This window comes from Macaca fascicularis, chromosome 4 (assembly GCF_037993035.2).
Source record: "Macaca fascicularis isolate 582-1 chromosome 4, T2T-MFA8v1.1".
Classification (NCBI taxonomy): domain Eukaryota; kingdom Metazoa; phylum Chordata; class Mammalia; order Primates; family Cercopithecidae; genus Macaca; species Macaca fascicularis.
Window position 1 is genome coordinate 36,268,644 of NC_088378.1, and position 16,099 is coordinate 36,284,742.

The 16,099-nt window shown below is 35.5% G+C and overlaps 1 protein-coding gene across 1 annotated transcript in view; it reads right to left on the minus strand.

The window, feature by feature from the left end:
- The window catches only part of MOXD1 (monooxygenase DBH like 1), a 103,759-nt gene that overhangs the window by 8,715 nt on the left and 78,945 nt on the right, over positions 1–16,099 (minus strand). The window contains exons 9-10 of the mRNA XM_005551851.5: positions 15,789–15,848; positions 10,768–10,910 (exon numbers count right to left, since the gene is read on the minus strand). Coding sequence (XP_005551908.3) covers positions 10,768–10,910; positions 15,789–15,848 — 203 coding nt within the window. The remainder of the gene's footprint in view (positions 1–10,767; positions 10,911–15,788; positions 15,849–16,099) is intronic.

A 16,099-nucleotide genomic window follows, 5' to 3' on the forward strand; every position in this document is an offset into this window, starting at 1 on the left:
ACAAAATGCTGCCAAGAATATTGAGTAACAGGAGTTCTTACACTTTACTGGTAAGAACGAAAAATAAATCATTTTAAGAACATTTTGAGAGTCTATAGAGTAAACATAAACTTAGCCAACAGTCTCTCAACTGGAATCTGCTTAAGCCTACCGAACTCCCGAGGGCAGGGTCGACCAGCACCACAGCTGCCTGCTGTCTAAGCTGTTTGAGCTCCTTGGGAGAGGAGCAGCAGCCAGCGCTGGGACTTGCAACTGCCTAACATACTAAGCTCTCTGGGTGGGGGAAGGGCGACATCCATCTCTATAGCTCCAGGCTGTACTTTTCCCCTGCTGGAGCCAGAGAGGCTGGATGGCTTGGTCACAAGATTCGTCACCCACAGCCCCACACACTCTGTGGCAGTCTTCCGCCAGAATGCCTCTTCAGACTTGACCCTGACCCGTCCTTCCTCACTGGGTGGGGCTTCCCTGGAGGAACTCCAATGACTCCAACTGGAGGCTCAGGGACAGAAGCTGGATCTCCCTAGCCCTGAGCCCCTAGCAGGAGGGGTGGCCGCAGTCCCTGTGGACCAGCAGACTTAGCCTTTCCTCCTGGTAGCTCTGAGGAATCCAGGCAGCCCAGATGAGTGGGTTTTCTCCCAGCAAGGCACACCCCCTCCACCCAGGGACAAAGTGCTTTGTTAAATGAGTCCTGTTCCCTGTGCCACCCAAATGGGTGAGAACCTCCAACAGGGGTTGTCAGACACCCTGTACAGGCGTAATCCTACTGGCATCAGGTTGGTGCTCCTTAAGGTCAGAGGTCCCAGAAAAAGGAGCAGGCACTCATCTTTGCTGTTCTCTAGCCTCCTTGAATGACATCTCCAGGTGTGGGAGTAAATCAGATGAATAGGGCCTGAAGTGAACCCCCAGCAAACTGCAGCAGCCCTATAGAAGAGGGACCTGACTGTTGAAAGAAAAACAAGCAGGAAACAACAACAGCAGCATCAACGACAACAAAAAAAACACCCACAAAAATCCCATCCAAGGGTCTGCAACCTCGAAGACCAGAACTAGACAAACTCTTGAAGATGAGAAAGAGTCAATGAAAAAATGCTGAAAATCCAAAAGGCCAGAGTGCCTCTTCTCCTCTAAATGATTGCAACATCTCTCCATCAAGGGCGCAGAAATGGATGGAGGATCAGATGGATGAATTGACAGAAGTAGGCTTCAGAAGATGGGTAATACAAACTATGCTGAACTAAAGGAGTATGTTCTAACCCAATGCAAAGAAGCTAAGAACCTTAGTAAAAGGCTGAGGAGCTGCTAACAAGAATAATCAGTTTAGAGAGGAACATAAATGACCTGATGAAGCTGAAAAACACAGCACGAGAATTTCGTGAAGCATACACAAGTATCAACAGTCAAATCAACCAAGCAGAAGAAAAGATATCAGAATTTGAAGACCACCTTGCTGAAATAAGGCATGCAGAGAAGACTAGAGAAAAAAGAATGAAAAGGAATGAACAAAGCATCCAAGAAATATAAGACTTCATAAAAAGACCTAACCTATGACTCATTGGAGTTCCAGAAGGAGATGGGGAAAATGGAAACAAGCTGGAAAACATACTTCGGGATATTATCCAGGAGAACTTCCCCAACCTAAAAGACAGGTCAACATGCAAATCAGGAAATACAGAGAACACCATTAAGATACTCCACGAGAAGATCAACCCCAAGACACATAATCATCAGATCCTCCAAGGTCAAAATGGAGGACAAACTGTTAAGGGCAGCCAGAGAGAAAGGCCAGGTCACCTACAAAGGGAAGCCCATCCGACTAACAGTGGACCTCTCAGCAGAAACTCTAAAGCCAGAAGAGATTGGGGGCCAATATTCAATATTCTTAAAGAAAAGAATTTTCAACCAAGAATTTCATATCCAGCCAAACTAAGCTTCATAAGTGAAGGAGAAATAAAATCTTTTTTAGATAAGCAAATGCTGAGGGATTTTGACACCACCAGGCCTGCCCTGGAAAGCTCCTGAAAGAAGCACTAAATATGGAAAGGAAAAACTGGTACCAGCTACAGCGAAAACATACCAAATTGTAAAGACCAATGACACTATGAAGAAATTGCATCAACTAGTGTGTGGAATCACCAAATGACAGCATGATGATAGGATCAAATTCACACATAACAACACTAACCTTAAATGTAAATGGGCTAAAGCCCCCAATTAAAAGACACTGATTGGCAAATTGGATAGAGTCAAGACCCTTTATTAGCGTGCTGTATTCAGGAGATGCATCTCACATGCAAAGACACACATAGGCTCAAAATAAAGCGATGGAAGAAAATTTACCAAGCAAATTGAAAGAAAAAAAAAAAGCAGGGGTTGCAATCCTAGTCTCTGACAAAATAGACTTTAGACCAACAAAGATAAAAAAAGACAAAGAAGGGCATTACATAATGGTAAGGGGAACAATTCAACAAGAAGAGTTAACTATTCTAAATACATATGCACGCAATACAGGAGCACACAGATTCATAAAACAAGTTCTTAGAGCCCTACGAAGAGACTTAGACTCCCACACAACAATAATGGCAGACTTTAACATCCCACTGTCAGTATTAGACAGAACAACAAGACAGAAAATTAACAAGGATATTCAGGACTTGAAATCAGCACTGGATCAAGTGGATCTAGTAGACATCTACTGAACTGTCTACCTGAAATCAACAGACTATACATCCTTCTCAGTGCCACATGGCACTTATTCTAAAATCGACCACATAATTGGATGTAAAACACTTTTCAGCAAATGCAAAAGAACTGAAATCATTAAACAAACAGTCTCTCAGATCATAGTGCAATCAAATTAGAACTCAGGATTAAGAAACTCATTCAAAACCGTACAATTAATGGAAATCAAACAACCCGGTCCTGAATGACTCCTGGGTAAATAATGAAATTAAGACAGAAATCAAAAAGTTCTTTGAAACCAATGAGAACCAAGAGACAACATACCAGAATTTCTGGGACCCAGCTAAAGCAGTGTTAAGAGGGAAATTTATAGCACTAAATGCCCACATCAGAAAGCTAGAAAGATCTCAAATCAACACCTTAACATCACAGTTAAAAGAGATAGAGAGGCAAGAGAAAATTAATCCAAAAGCTAGCAGAAGACAAGAAGTAACTAAAATCAGAAAAGAACTGGTGGAGATAGAGACAAGAAAAATTCTCCAAAAAAATCAATGAATCCGGGAAGTGGTTTTTTGGAAAAAAAAAAATAACAAAATAGATAGACCACTAGCTAGATAATAAAGAAGAAAAGAGAGAAGAATCAAATAGACACAATAAAAAATGATGAAGAGGATGTCACCACTGACCCCACAGAAATACAAACTACCATCAGAGAATATAAACACCTCTATGCAAAAAAACTAGAACATCTAGAATAAATGGGTAAGTTCCTGGACACATACACCTTCCCAAGACTAAACCAGGAAGAAGTCAAATCCCTGAACAGACCAATAACAAGTTCTGAAATTGAGGCAGTAATTAATAGTCTACTAACCAAAAAAATCCCATGACCAGATGGATCCACAGCTGAATTCTACCAGAAATACAGAGAGGAACTGTTACCATTCCTTCTGAAACTATTCCAAACAATTGAAAAAGAGGGACTCCTCCCTAACTCATTTTATGAAGCCAGCATCTTCTTGATACCAAAACTGGGAAGAGATGCAACAAAAAAAGAAAACTTCAGGACAATATTCCTTACGAATATCAATGTGAAAATCCTCAATAAAATACTGGCAAACCAAATCCAGCAGCACATCAAAAAACTTATCCACTACAGTCAAGTCAGCTTCATCCCTGGGATACAAGGCAGGTTAAACCCATGCAAATCAATAAACATAATCCATCACATAAACAGAATCAAAGTCAAATACCACATCTCAATAGATGTACAAAAGGCCTTTGATAAAATTCAACATCCCTTCATGTTGAAAACTCTCAGTAAACGAGATATTGATGGAAATATCTCAAAATAATAAGAGCTATTTATGTCAATGCCACAGCCAATACCATATTGAATGGGCAAAAGCCGGAAGTACTCCCTTTGAAAACTGGTACAAGACAAGCATGCCCTCTCTCACCACTCCTATTCAACAGAGTATTCGATATTTTGGCCAGGGCAATCAGGCAATAGAAAGAAACAAAGGATATTTGAATAGGAAGGGAAGAAGTCAAATTATCTCTGTTTGCAGATGACATAATTTCATATTTAGAAAACCCCATCATCTCAGCCCCAAGACTTCTTAAACTGATAAGCAACTTCAGCAAAGTCTCAGGATACAAAATCAATGTGCAAAAATCACAAGTATTCCTTTACAGCAACAATAGACAAGCAGAGAGCCAAATCATGAATTAACTTCCATTCACAATCGCTACAAACAGAATAAAATACCTAGGAATACAGCTAACAAGGGATGTGAAGGACCTCTTTAAGGAGAACTACAAACCACTGCTCAAGGAAATAAAAGAGGACAAAAATAAATGGAAAATCACTCCATTTTCATGGATAGGAAGAATCAATATCATGAAAATGGTCATACTGCCCAACATAATTTATAGATTCAATGCTATTCCCATCAAACTACCACTGACATTCTTCACAGAATTAGCAGCAACTATTTTAAATATCTATGTAATCAAAGAGGACCCTGTATAGCTAAGACAATCCTAAGCAAAAAGAACAAAGCTGGAGGCATCACACTACCTGACTTCAAACTATACTACAAGGCTACAGTAACCAAAACAGCATGGTACTGGTGCAAAAACAGATATACAGACCAATGGAGCAGAACAGAGACCTCAGAAATAACACCAAACATCTATAACCATTAACAAACTTGACAAAAACAAGCAATGGGGAAAGGATCTCCTATTCACTAAATGGTGCTGGGAAAGCTGCTTAGCCATATGCTGAAAACTGAAACTGAACTCCTTCCTTACATCTTATACAAAAATTAACTCAAGATGGTTTAAAGACTTAAGTGTAAAACTGCAAACCATAGAAACCCTACAAGAAAACCTAGGCAATACCATTCAGGACACAGATATGGGCAAAGACTTCATGACAAAAATGCCAAAAGCAATTGCAACAAAAGCCAAAATTGACAAATGGGATCTAATTCAACTAAAGAGCTTCTGCACAGCAAAAGAAACTATCATCAGAGCAAAGAGACAACCCACAGAATAGGAGAAAATTTTTGCAATCTACCCATCCAACAAAGGTCTAATATCCAGAACTTACAGGAAACTTAAACAAATTTACAAGAAAAAAAATCCCATCGAGAAGTCAGCAAAGGATATGAACAGACACTTCTCAAAAGAAGACATTTATGTGGCCAAAAAACATGAAAAAAACTCAACATCACTAATCATCAGAGAAATGCAAATCAAAACCACAATGAGATACCATCTCATTCCAGTCAGAATGGCACTTATTAAAAAGTCAGGAAACAACAGATGCTGGTGAATCTGTGGAGAAATAGGAAAACTTTTACACTGTTGGTGGGAATGTAAATTATTTCCACCACTGTGGAAGACAGTATGACAATTCTTCAAGGATCTAGAACCAGAAATACCATTTGACCCAGCAATATCCCATTCTTGGTATATACCCAAAAGAATATAAACCATTCTACTATAAAGACACATGCACTTGTATGTTTATTGCAACACTATTTACAATAGCAAAGCCATGGAACCAACTCAAATGCCCATCAATAATAGACTGGACACAGACAATGTGGTACATATACACTATGGAATACTATGCTGCCACAAAAAGGAGTGAGATCATGTCCTTTGAAGGGACATGGGTGAAGATGGAAGCCAATGTCCTCAGCAAACTGACACAGGAACAGAAAACCAAACACCACATACTCTCACTCTTAAGTGGGAGTTGAACAATGAGAACACATGGACACAGAGAGAGGAACAACATACACTGGGGCCTGTTGGGGGATGGGGAGTGAGGGGAGGGAATTTAGAGGATGGGTCAATAGGTGCAGCAAACCACCATGGCACTCATATTCCTATGTAACAAAACTGCACATTCTGCACATGTATCCCGTTTTTTGTTTGTCTGTTTTTAGAATAAATAGATAAATAAGAACACTTTGTGTTCCAGGAAAACTTAATTCAGATGCTCAACACTAAAGTGTATTCAGTTTGACTTATGAATCCTACAGGTAAAGGAAAAATTATTCCATTGGTCCAGAGAGATCTCCCAAGGGAAAGAAATATGACCCCAAAATATTATATCCAGCCAAACTGCTGTCCAAATAAAAGCGTAGACATTCCCACATGTGAAAGAACTTGAGGCATAAGGCACTCAGAAGCGCTTACTGATTAAACAACTTGAAGATAAAATTCTAATGACTCAAATTTAAAAACTCGTTAATGTAGAAATCATAAAAATTAGGGTTATCATTGAATCGATTTATACATACAAGTCATGTTAAATATTCTGGGAATTACAGTTTCATAATTAAGTGTAAACATTAAAAATCTTGACAATACAGTAATTATAATATAAATAATAAATATTTGGTGGTATAGAAAGCAGAAGTGGGAAAAATGTGAAAGTATAAACATCTTCATCTTTCATGACCTAAAATTGAAACATAGAGTGAATCTAACAACTTGACAAAACCTATTTTGTCTACATTTGCAATCCTCTTTATAAAATATTATTTCTTGTGGTTAAAACACCACCACCAACATTTATTTGAACTTCAGCAAATGTTCAGTTTTACTTTAGTTTCTTTCTGATAAGTTAAAACAAAATTAAAATTCAATGGTTTTTAAAAATTACTGCACAAATTATAATCTTGTAACAGTATTTAATCAATTCATTTTATATAAATATACACATATTAAGATGTCTAGCATAACATTCAATCAACACGTTAGCAATGTTCATTTTGAGTAGAATTTGAGGTGGTTGCTTTTGCCTTCTTTGTAACAACTTGTTCTGCATTACCTGAACTCTTTGTAATAAGCATGTGTGAGTTTTAAATAGTAAAAACACAAAGTGATTTTTCCTGCACAGAGGAAGAGAAACAGCTATGGATGCTTTTTTAGGAACAGAACCAATAACACAGGAAATTTCCATTACTTATATCTCACCAGACCTGCATATTCAGTCTTGATTTATGGTACGACAGGGAATACACAATTTATCTAAACTCATTATCTATTTTGTTATTTGATCTTTGTGAGTTTTTTGTTTTTCCCTAAGACTTGCCAGATCTGTAGGAGGCAGACAGAAATAGCACCCCCGAGAACAGACAATAAAATTGAGACAAGACGTAGTTGTCTCATGTTTTCTATCAATCCTTCCTAGGATTGCTATAGAATGTTTAAAATAAATTATAGAACCTGATTAATCATTATATGAAAAGCACAGAATAGAAGATTTTTGTTCATGTTATATGATATTCCTTTTTAGTACTGTATGCTGAATTGGTGATATTCTTTTAAGCAAAACAGAAAAGAAAGCACCTAAGCCATTTTTCATTCTGATTTTTGAGCCAGCACCTTGTTAGTTTGGCCTTCACTATCATTTATGTCACTGCGGTGATGAACTAGATTTGAGTGTCTAATCTAAAGTCGAAACGTATTTTTAAATAGAGGCTCTTTTTTGCTCATAATTTTGAGGAATAAATTTAACCATGAAGTTAAATGGGTTTTGTCCTTTTTTTTTTTTTTTCTTTTTTGGCACTGGAGAATGACATCTCAAAACTAGCCTTATTCTGTAAAGCAATTCTTCCTGTCTTTCCAAATGATGAAAACCCAACTTGAGTATTTCCTGAGGGAGACCAAAGTTACGGACACTGGCAGAGCCCATTGGGAAACAGGAGCTGAGCATTTTTAGAGGCTTCATACCATTTAAACTTAAAAAAAAAATAAAATAGGCCATAGAATGCATTTCAATCATCTTGCAAACACACAGCTTTTAATATCCTTTTGTTTTTAACATTCTCTCAAATTAACCATCGATTAGAAAATTTCCATTCAATATGTAAAACATATTCTAAATGAGAAAAAGACTACTCAAAGCTAAGTAAGGAACAATATAACATCAATATTTGAGAACCAAGATTATATCCTAGTGTTTTTAAAATGATATTTTATGTGATGCTTGGATTTTTGTTGTTTTAATTTGTTTCAATACGTAATTATTTATTTGTTATATATTTATGTATATTTATACATTGACCTATATGTTCATATTGTATGGAGAGAAAGAGATCAGAGACTACATACAAACCCCACTCTCCCTTTTATTATGTACTATATAGTGTTGAATAATTTCTTAATCTCTTGGTTTCTATTTCCTCCCCTATAAAGCTGGGATTACATGTCTTGCTCTACCTGTTGGAATTGTGTAAAAATGAATTAAATAAAATCATGCATACGAAAATACTTTAGTAAACTATAAACCAATTTATATAAGCATTTTGTTATTTGTATATCTAATAGGCATTTCTTCCAGTGGTTATTTTGTTGTTTGCATAAAAATCCAGTAAAACCTATCTATGAATGATAAATTTAATTCAAAAAGAGAGGTGAGTCTCAGTTCATAATTTATAATCCTGTAATATGTAGGCACAAAAACTTGATCATATTTCTATTCTCCTTCATCATCTGCATTTTACCATATCCTCACTGAATGTTTTTTCACTCTCTCCTTAAATACATGTCTCAAAACTCTATGTATGGCCAGGCACGGTGGCTCAGGCCTGTAATCCCAGCACTCTGGGAGGCTGAAGCAGGCGGATCACCTGAGGTCAGGAGTTCGAGACCAGCCTGCCCAAAATGGCAAAACCCTGTCTCTACTAAAACTACAAAATATTAGCTGGGCATGGTGACAAGCACCTGTAATCCCAGCTACTCAGAAGGCTGAGGCAGGAGAATCACTTGAACCCAGGAGGTGGAGGTTGCAGTGAGCTGAGATCACATCACTGCACTCCAGCCTGGGCGACAAGAGTGAAACTCTGTCTCAATAAAAACAAAAACAAAACCAAAAAACCTCTATGTGTATATTTTCTCTAATTACGTAATTACATCAGTACCTTTCATTTTGAAAAGTAATGATCATTAGAAAATTCTTCTTTATATTAAAACAAATTCAGCCATCTCCAAATTTCCACCAGTCATTCTAATTCTTCTCACTGACATCAGTAAGAATAGATACATCAACCTTAATATATCCGAAACAGAATTCTCAATATCATCCTCAGGCTTGTTCCCCTAACGCCATTCACACTCTACTCTGTCCTTCACTGCCTCCCTGAGATGCCATTGATCAGCAAGCCTGTGGGTGCTCCTTTGAAAAGGTAACCAGAATGGAACGTGTCTAATCAGCTCAGTGTCACCACCTTGGCACAAGTGACCTTCATCCCTCAACTAGACAATCACAATAGTTTCCTGATTGATATTCCTTCCAGTCTAGCCCTCTTAGAGTCCTTTCTCAACATAGTAGCCAAATTGACTTTATTTATATCCTTTAATTGCTTCCCTTTGCACTTAAAGCCCCAAGGCCTTATGTTGCCCATAAAGTCCTAAATAATCTGGTCCCACCTGTTCTCATGTGTCCTCACTTATTCTTTACCATACTTCACCCTTCTCCAGACAAATGCACCCTCTTGCTGCTCCACAAACATGGTAGTTTCAGACTAACCACAGGGTCATGGGTCATTACACTGGCTCTTTCCTTTGCAGTATTTGCATATCTCTATAGCTGGCTCCTTATCATGGAGGTCACTGCTCAGATATCATCAACCCAGAGAGGCTTTCTTTATCCTATTGACAACAGCTACATACTTCCTTCACTGTTTTGTCTTCATAACATCTATTACTATTTAAAATATCATATTTATTTTTTTGTTTATTACCTCTCCCTCACTCCAGAATATAATCTCAAGAGGGCAGGGATAATATGAATCTTGTTTATTATATCTTAAATAGCTCCTATAATTGTACCTAAAGAGTACAATTGTACCTAAAGAGTTAACATAATAGGCCCACCTCAGAAAGGCCTGCTTGCAAGGATAATCCTTGGCAGGTGCCTGGAAACTTAAATAGTAGACGATTTCCTATATGGGCATAAACTTTCTTTAATGATAAGAGTGACTCATTGTGCCTAGACTGTGCAACAATGCAGTTTATGCTGAACACCTGCTTTCCATCTGGAAGTATGGAATTTTGGTAAGTGGTAGGCAGAGCGCACCTGTGTGACTAGTTCCCCCCAAAATCTTTGGGCACTGAATCTGTGATGAGCTTCCCCGATAGACAACGTTCCATACATGTTGTCAAATTTGATGATGGTGGAATTTGGTGCATTCTGTGTGACTCCACTGGAAGAGGGCTCTTGGAAGCTTGCGCCTGCTTTCCTCTGGACTTTGCTTCATGTAGCTTTTCCTTTTGTTCTTTCTGTTTTGTATGCTTTCACCATAATAAATGTTTTCCATGAATACAACTATTTGCTGAGTCCTGTAGGTACTCCTAGCAAATCACAGAACCTGAGGGTGGTCTTGGGGACTCTGGACATAGTAATCAAAAAGATTATTTGGTCTCCCCAGTTAAAAGTAATCAAATAGAACAGAGTGCATAAGAATTTCTATAATGTGGTAATGGATACAGTATGACAATAAAGCCCATCTTCCTCTGAAATACATTACCCCGTCATGAAATACATTTACTACTTACGTGACTGGTCTGTAGATCTCCTTAACACCAATGAACTGAAGTTGTTCCATAATGTCTGGAATACTTGCACATCGAGTAAGATTGATTCTTGGGTAATAAAGAAGGTATGAGAGACACATTTCACTCCTGGTGCTTAGTCCTCCCTAAAAACAGAGAGTTTATTTAGCAAAGTATGTGGTCTACCAACTTTGACATTTAAAGTACACAAGTCATCAATGTCATACAGTTCCTTCCAGTATTAAAATTTAATAAACCTTAAAGCTGAAAAGTAAAAAAACTGGCTTTTTAAAAAGGTAGTGATACAATTAAAAATTAATAGAATTATTTCCACTTTTAAAATTTGCCTTTCTTAAATAACCTAATAAATTCTGCTGATGGGATGTAAACTTTTCAACACAGTGAACATTTCAGAGAATCATAAGGATGTTTAGTTAGCATAATACCAATCAATCAGGAATTTTTTCAGGACATTTTTCTGATTTAATTGAATTTTCTAGAATCTTGTCTTCATGTGTATAAACATTAGCAGCTGCATAACACAGGGGAGAAAGATTTCATGTTTTGAATCCAGGTAGTTGATTATCTATTAAAATTTGGAAAAAGATTAAAGACCCTCAAAAGAACAGAATCCAGAGTTACTACAACATATTATCTAATATGTCTAATTTCAACCAAAAATTATTAAGTGGGAAAAGAAACAGGAAATTATTGTCTATATTCAATGGAGAAAAGTCAGTAGAAATGGATTGTAAGATTGAGATGCTGGATTTATCACACGATGACTTGAAAACAGATAAAAAAATATGTTCAATAAAGCTGTTTTAAAAAGTGTTCAAAGAGTTAAAGAAAAACATGCTCAAGTAATTAAAGGCAAATATCTTAAAAATGAGTGAACAGAGAAGGAATGAAATCAGGAAAGAAAAACATTTTTAAAAATAGAAATTCTATAGCTGAGAGGTACCAAAACGAAATAAAAACTTCACAGGATGAGCTCAACAGCAGGTTTCAGATGAGCAAGGAAAATATCACTGAACTTGAAGATTAATCAATAAAAATTGTCCTATTCAAATAATAGAGAGATAAAAGACTAAAGAAAAGTGAAAATACTTCAGAGATCTATGGGACAATATTAAATGTTCTAGCATTTATGTCTAACATATACATATGTTTTCATTTATGTTAAATACATGTAATTGGACTTCTAGAATGAGAGGAAGAAGACATAAAGGTAGAAAAAATATTCAAAGGAATAATGCCTGAAATAATCTCCAATTTAATGAAAAACATTAACTTACAGACCCAAGACGCTCAACGAAAGCCAAAGGTAAATACAAAAAGAGCCATACCTAGACACATCACAGTCATACTGCTGAAAACCAAAGATAAGAGAAAATCTTGAAAGCAGCAAGAGAAAAATGACACATCACATATAGGTGAACAAGAATACAGCTGACAGCTGATATTTCATCATAAATGATGGAAGTAACAGATATTATAATTATATATTCACAAGTGTTGCAAAGGAAAAAGCAACTGCCAACCAAGAATTCTGTATCCAACAAAATCCAACTTTCAAAAACAAAGGTGAAAAATTTAATACTGTTTATATTCTAAATTAATGTAGGGGCTAATATACAATGATTTTACTAATTGCAAAAACATGACATTTTGCACTTGATGAGCAAGGTAGGATTAGGCAAAGGGAGATGCTGATCTGCAAATGAAGTTGCATCTGATGCCTCAGTAAATGCTGTATTTAATATATCCTTAAGTTAGGATGGCTGTTCAGAGTTGTACCAAATTGTAGAAAGAAAGCTGGGCCTTTGCAGCCTCTTATCAACTAGTCATTGACTGCTGGCTCTCCTACTGTAAGAAGTATAATTTTAAGGAGTTATTCTCTAATACCAAGGGGAATTTTCATTGAGGTACACTCCTGTTAACTATCATATTGTCATCTGATATTCCCAGTGGCTGAGGTTTGGTTGTGTTGGCCCTGAAGAGGGTATCAAGACAGTGCACCAAAATACTCACTACAATAATAACTTATTTATTATATATTTAGTAAAATATTTCAACAACAAAAATTATAAATAAGGCATGGGAAAAAAATAAAACCAACACCAGTATCTTGACTACTCCGTGTGTGTCCAGCTTCTAACCCTCTTCTTCCCATTTCAACCAAAGGTGATTACTATGTTAATATTTTTTCTTTCTGTTGCTTTTCAGTACACTTTACATTCAGTATATTGAAGTTTGTATCCCCAAATAATATACTGCTTAATTTTCTTGAACTTTACATACATAATATCACACTATATATATTCTGCTACAAGCTCACTCTTTTCAATCAACATTATTTCTTCTTCAGATACATTCATGTTAATATAGGCAGCTTTCATTCATTAGTTTTCATGACTTTACACTGTTTCATTATATAATGCCATATTTATTTGTTCTCCTTTTGATGGGTATTTGAGATATTTCCAGAATTTTTTCATTCCTATATTATTACATGTAACTATGAATAGCTTATATATTTCTCTCCTGAAACACATTCTGCAAAAGTAATTCCAAGGTTAAATCTACATAGGAATGGAATTGAGTAGAGTATATATGAATCTCTAATTTTACTAGATAATGCCATGTTTTTACCCAAGATGGTTTTACAAATTCAAATCACTACTAGCAACATATAAGTGTTCCAGTTTCAGCACAATGGAAATGCTATTTTAAATGTTGCCAAACCGGTGAGTTCAAAATATCTTACTCTAGTTTACATTTGCATGATTTTGGTTTTAAACAAAATTGAGCATCTTTTCATATATTTATATTACCTATATGGGTTGTTATTTCTTTGAAATGCTTTTGTCTTATCCTATTTTATTGTATACTTCTCTTCTGTTACTGATTTGTGGACTTTGTTTTATAAGCTGGATACTAATGGCCTGTTAATCTATGTATTGCAAATATTTTTTCCCAGCTTAAAACTCCTTTTAATTTCTTAATAGTGTTTTATTTTAGTAAGCAAAAGCTTTGATGTAGTCAAATTCATTAATCTTTTATTCATAGTTTGTGCTTTTTATGTTTTGCTTAAAAAATTCTTAAGTACTCCAAAGTCATGAAGACATGTTCAAGTACTTTTTCTTCCAGTGGTTTTAAATTTTCACTGTTCACATTTAAATATTTAATACATCTGGCATTGATTGTTATGCATTTTGTAAAATTAAGACTCAGTTTTATTTATGTCAGGGATATCCAATAGTGCCAGCATCATCCTTTAATAAAAAGTTTATCCTTTTCCATTTATCTAGGTGCTATGTCTGTCATAAACTAAGTTTCCATCTGCAGAATTTGTAGGTCTGTTTCTGAGATGCCTCTTCTGTTCCAAGTCTTCTAACTTGGGACTCAAAGCATACTGTAACAATCACCAGCTTTAAAATAAGCCTTCTTATCTAGTAGATTGTTTTCTATTTTGTTCTTTTTAGTTTTGTCTTGCCGATTTTTAACATTTTGCTCTTCTGTGTAAATTTTAGAATCAACTTGCTCCACATAAAAGCTAAAACAGCAAAATATTTACCTAAATAAAAATAGATGAAAATATTTGCAGCCTTGGTCCAGTAAAGATTTCTTAGCTAGGATACCAAAATCTCAAATTGTAAAATTTCTCTGATTTGTTTTTACTAGAAAATATCAAATTTATGGGCCAATTTGAATAGAAGTATTTTCTTTATTTTACTGAGCCTTTCTATCCATGAACACAGTATGTCTTACTGTCTTTAGGAATTCTTTAATGTTTCCCAATAAAGATTTATACTTTTTTTTTTACAGAGATCAAACACATCTAGTGTTAGATTTTATTTCTGTTTAATTTTTATTTTAAATTGTATTTTCTTGAGATAATTTCTTATACACTGAAATGCAATTAATTTTAGATAGTATCAGTTTGGAGGAGGGTTTGATGCAGAAAACTACAATATCTGTGAATAACGTGTTTTGCTTGTTCACTTCTTCCTTTCTGAACCTTATATCTCATTTTCGTTTCTTTTCCAGTACAATGTTGAATACAAGTAGTGATAACAAATACTCTTATATTCTTCCTAACTTGACAAAAACACTTATGGTATTTCATTTAATTTAATATTTGCTATAGCTTTTTCATAGCTAACTTCTACCTAGTTAAGATAATTCCTTTCTATTTCAGGCTTGCTAAATGTCTCCCCTGTCAACAATAAACTTGAATTTTATGACTGCTTTCTCTACCTCTGTTGAGGTGATTATATGTCTTTTTCCTTCCATATCTTCATGTAGAAGGCTTTAATATATTTTCTAATTTAAATCCATTTTATATTCCTTAGCTAAACTCAAGTTGGTCTTATCATTAGATTTGTATATAAAAAAGGATTTGGTTTTTCAAGCTCTTGTCCAAGTTATTTCCAACGGTGCATACTACTGGCCCCTTCTATACTATCCTTGTGAAGTTTTAGTTTAAAGGTTATGTTAACTACATTTTATGACTTGGTGGGAGGTGTTCCCTCTTTTTGTGTTCCTGAAAGAGATTGAGTAAGACATGAATTATCTATTTCTTGAACGCTTGGTGGAATTCCCCCAATAAATCTGTTGGGACCAGATTTCTCTTTGAGTCAGAGGCCAAGAGGTCATGAAATTCATTCTTCCTTTGGAGGTCTGGATTTATCTAAGCCAGACACAAGCATACAGTCAATTAATGACCACAGTTCTTTTAAAACTATTAGATGAGAAAAATTAAAAGACTAAGGATAGCTTTTAATGAAAGAATCAATAAATTATACTCCAAATATTATTTAATACTATAATATCATTAGTTAATTTGAAGTCTTAGAAAATGCTAAAACATCTCCGATGTCACTTTTATGATACTTGATGCTCAAGATTTTCAGAACTTTTCTTTCCAAATGGAAATGGTTTTTACTTGTTTCTTCTAAAATCAAGTTTATTTCTTTTTCTCCATAAATGAACTTTATTAATAATAAAAGTTTTCTTACCCAAGTCATCTCAGCTCTATCTTTCGTGTTGTAGCGACATTCAGTAATTAGGTTATCTCCCTGAAACATAAAAGTAAAAGCTTTCAGATTGAAGTTTTATGCTGGCTTATTTATCAAATATATTTGTACTTCAACAGTTAATATTTGCTGTATGAATGGATGCACCAAGTAATTTGATTCAGCAGAAGACCTCTGATCTGTTTAATTCTAGGTTTGTTAATATAACAAGCAAGCAAACAAATAATACTCTCTGTGTTTCAGCCAGACTCCACAACATTCTAGCTGGATGACCTACGTATAACCCAGGCATA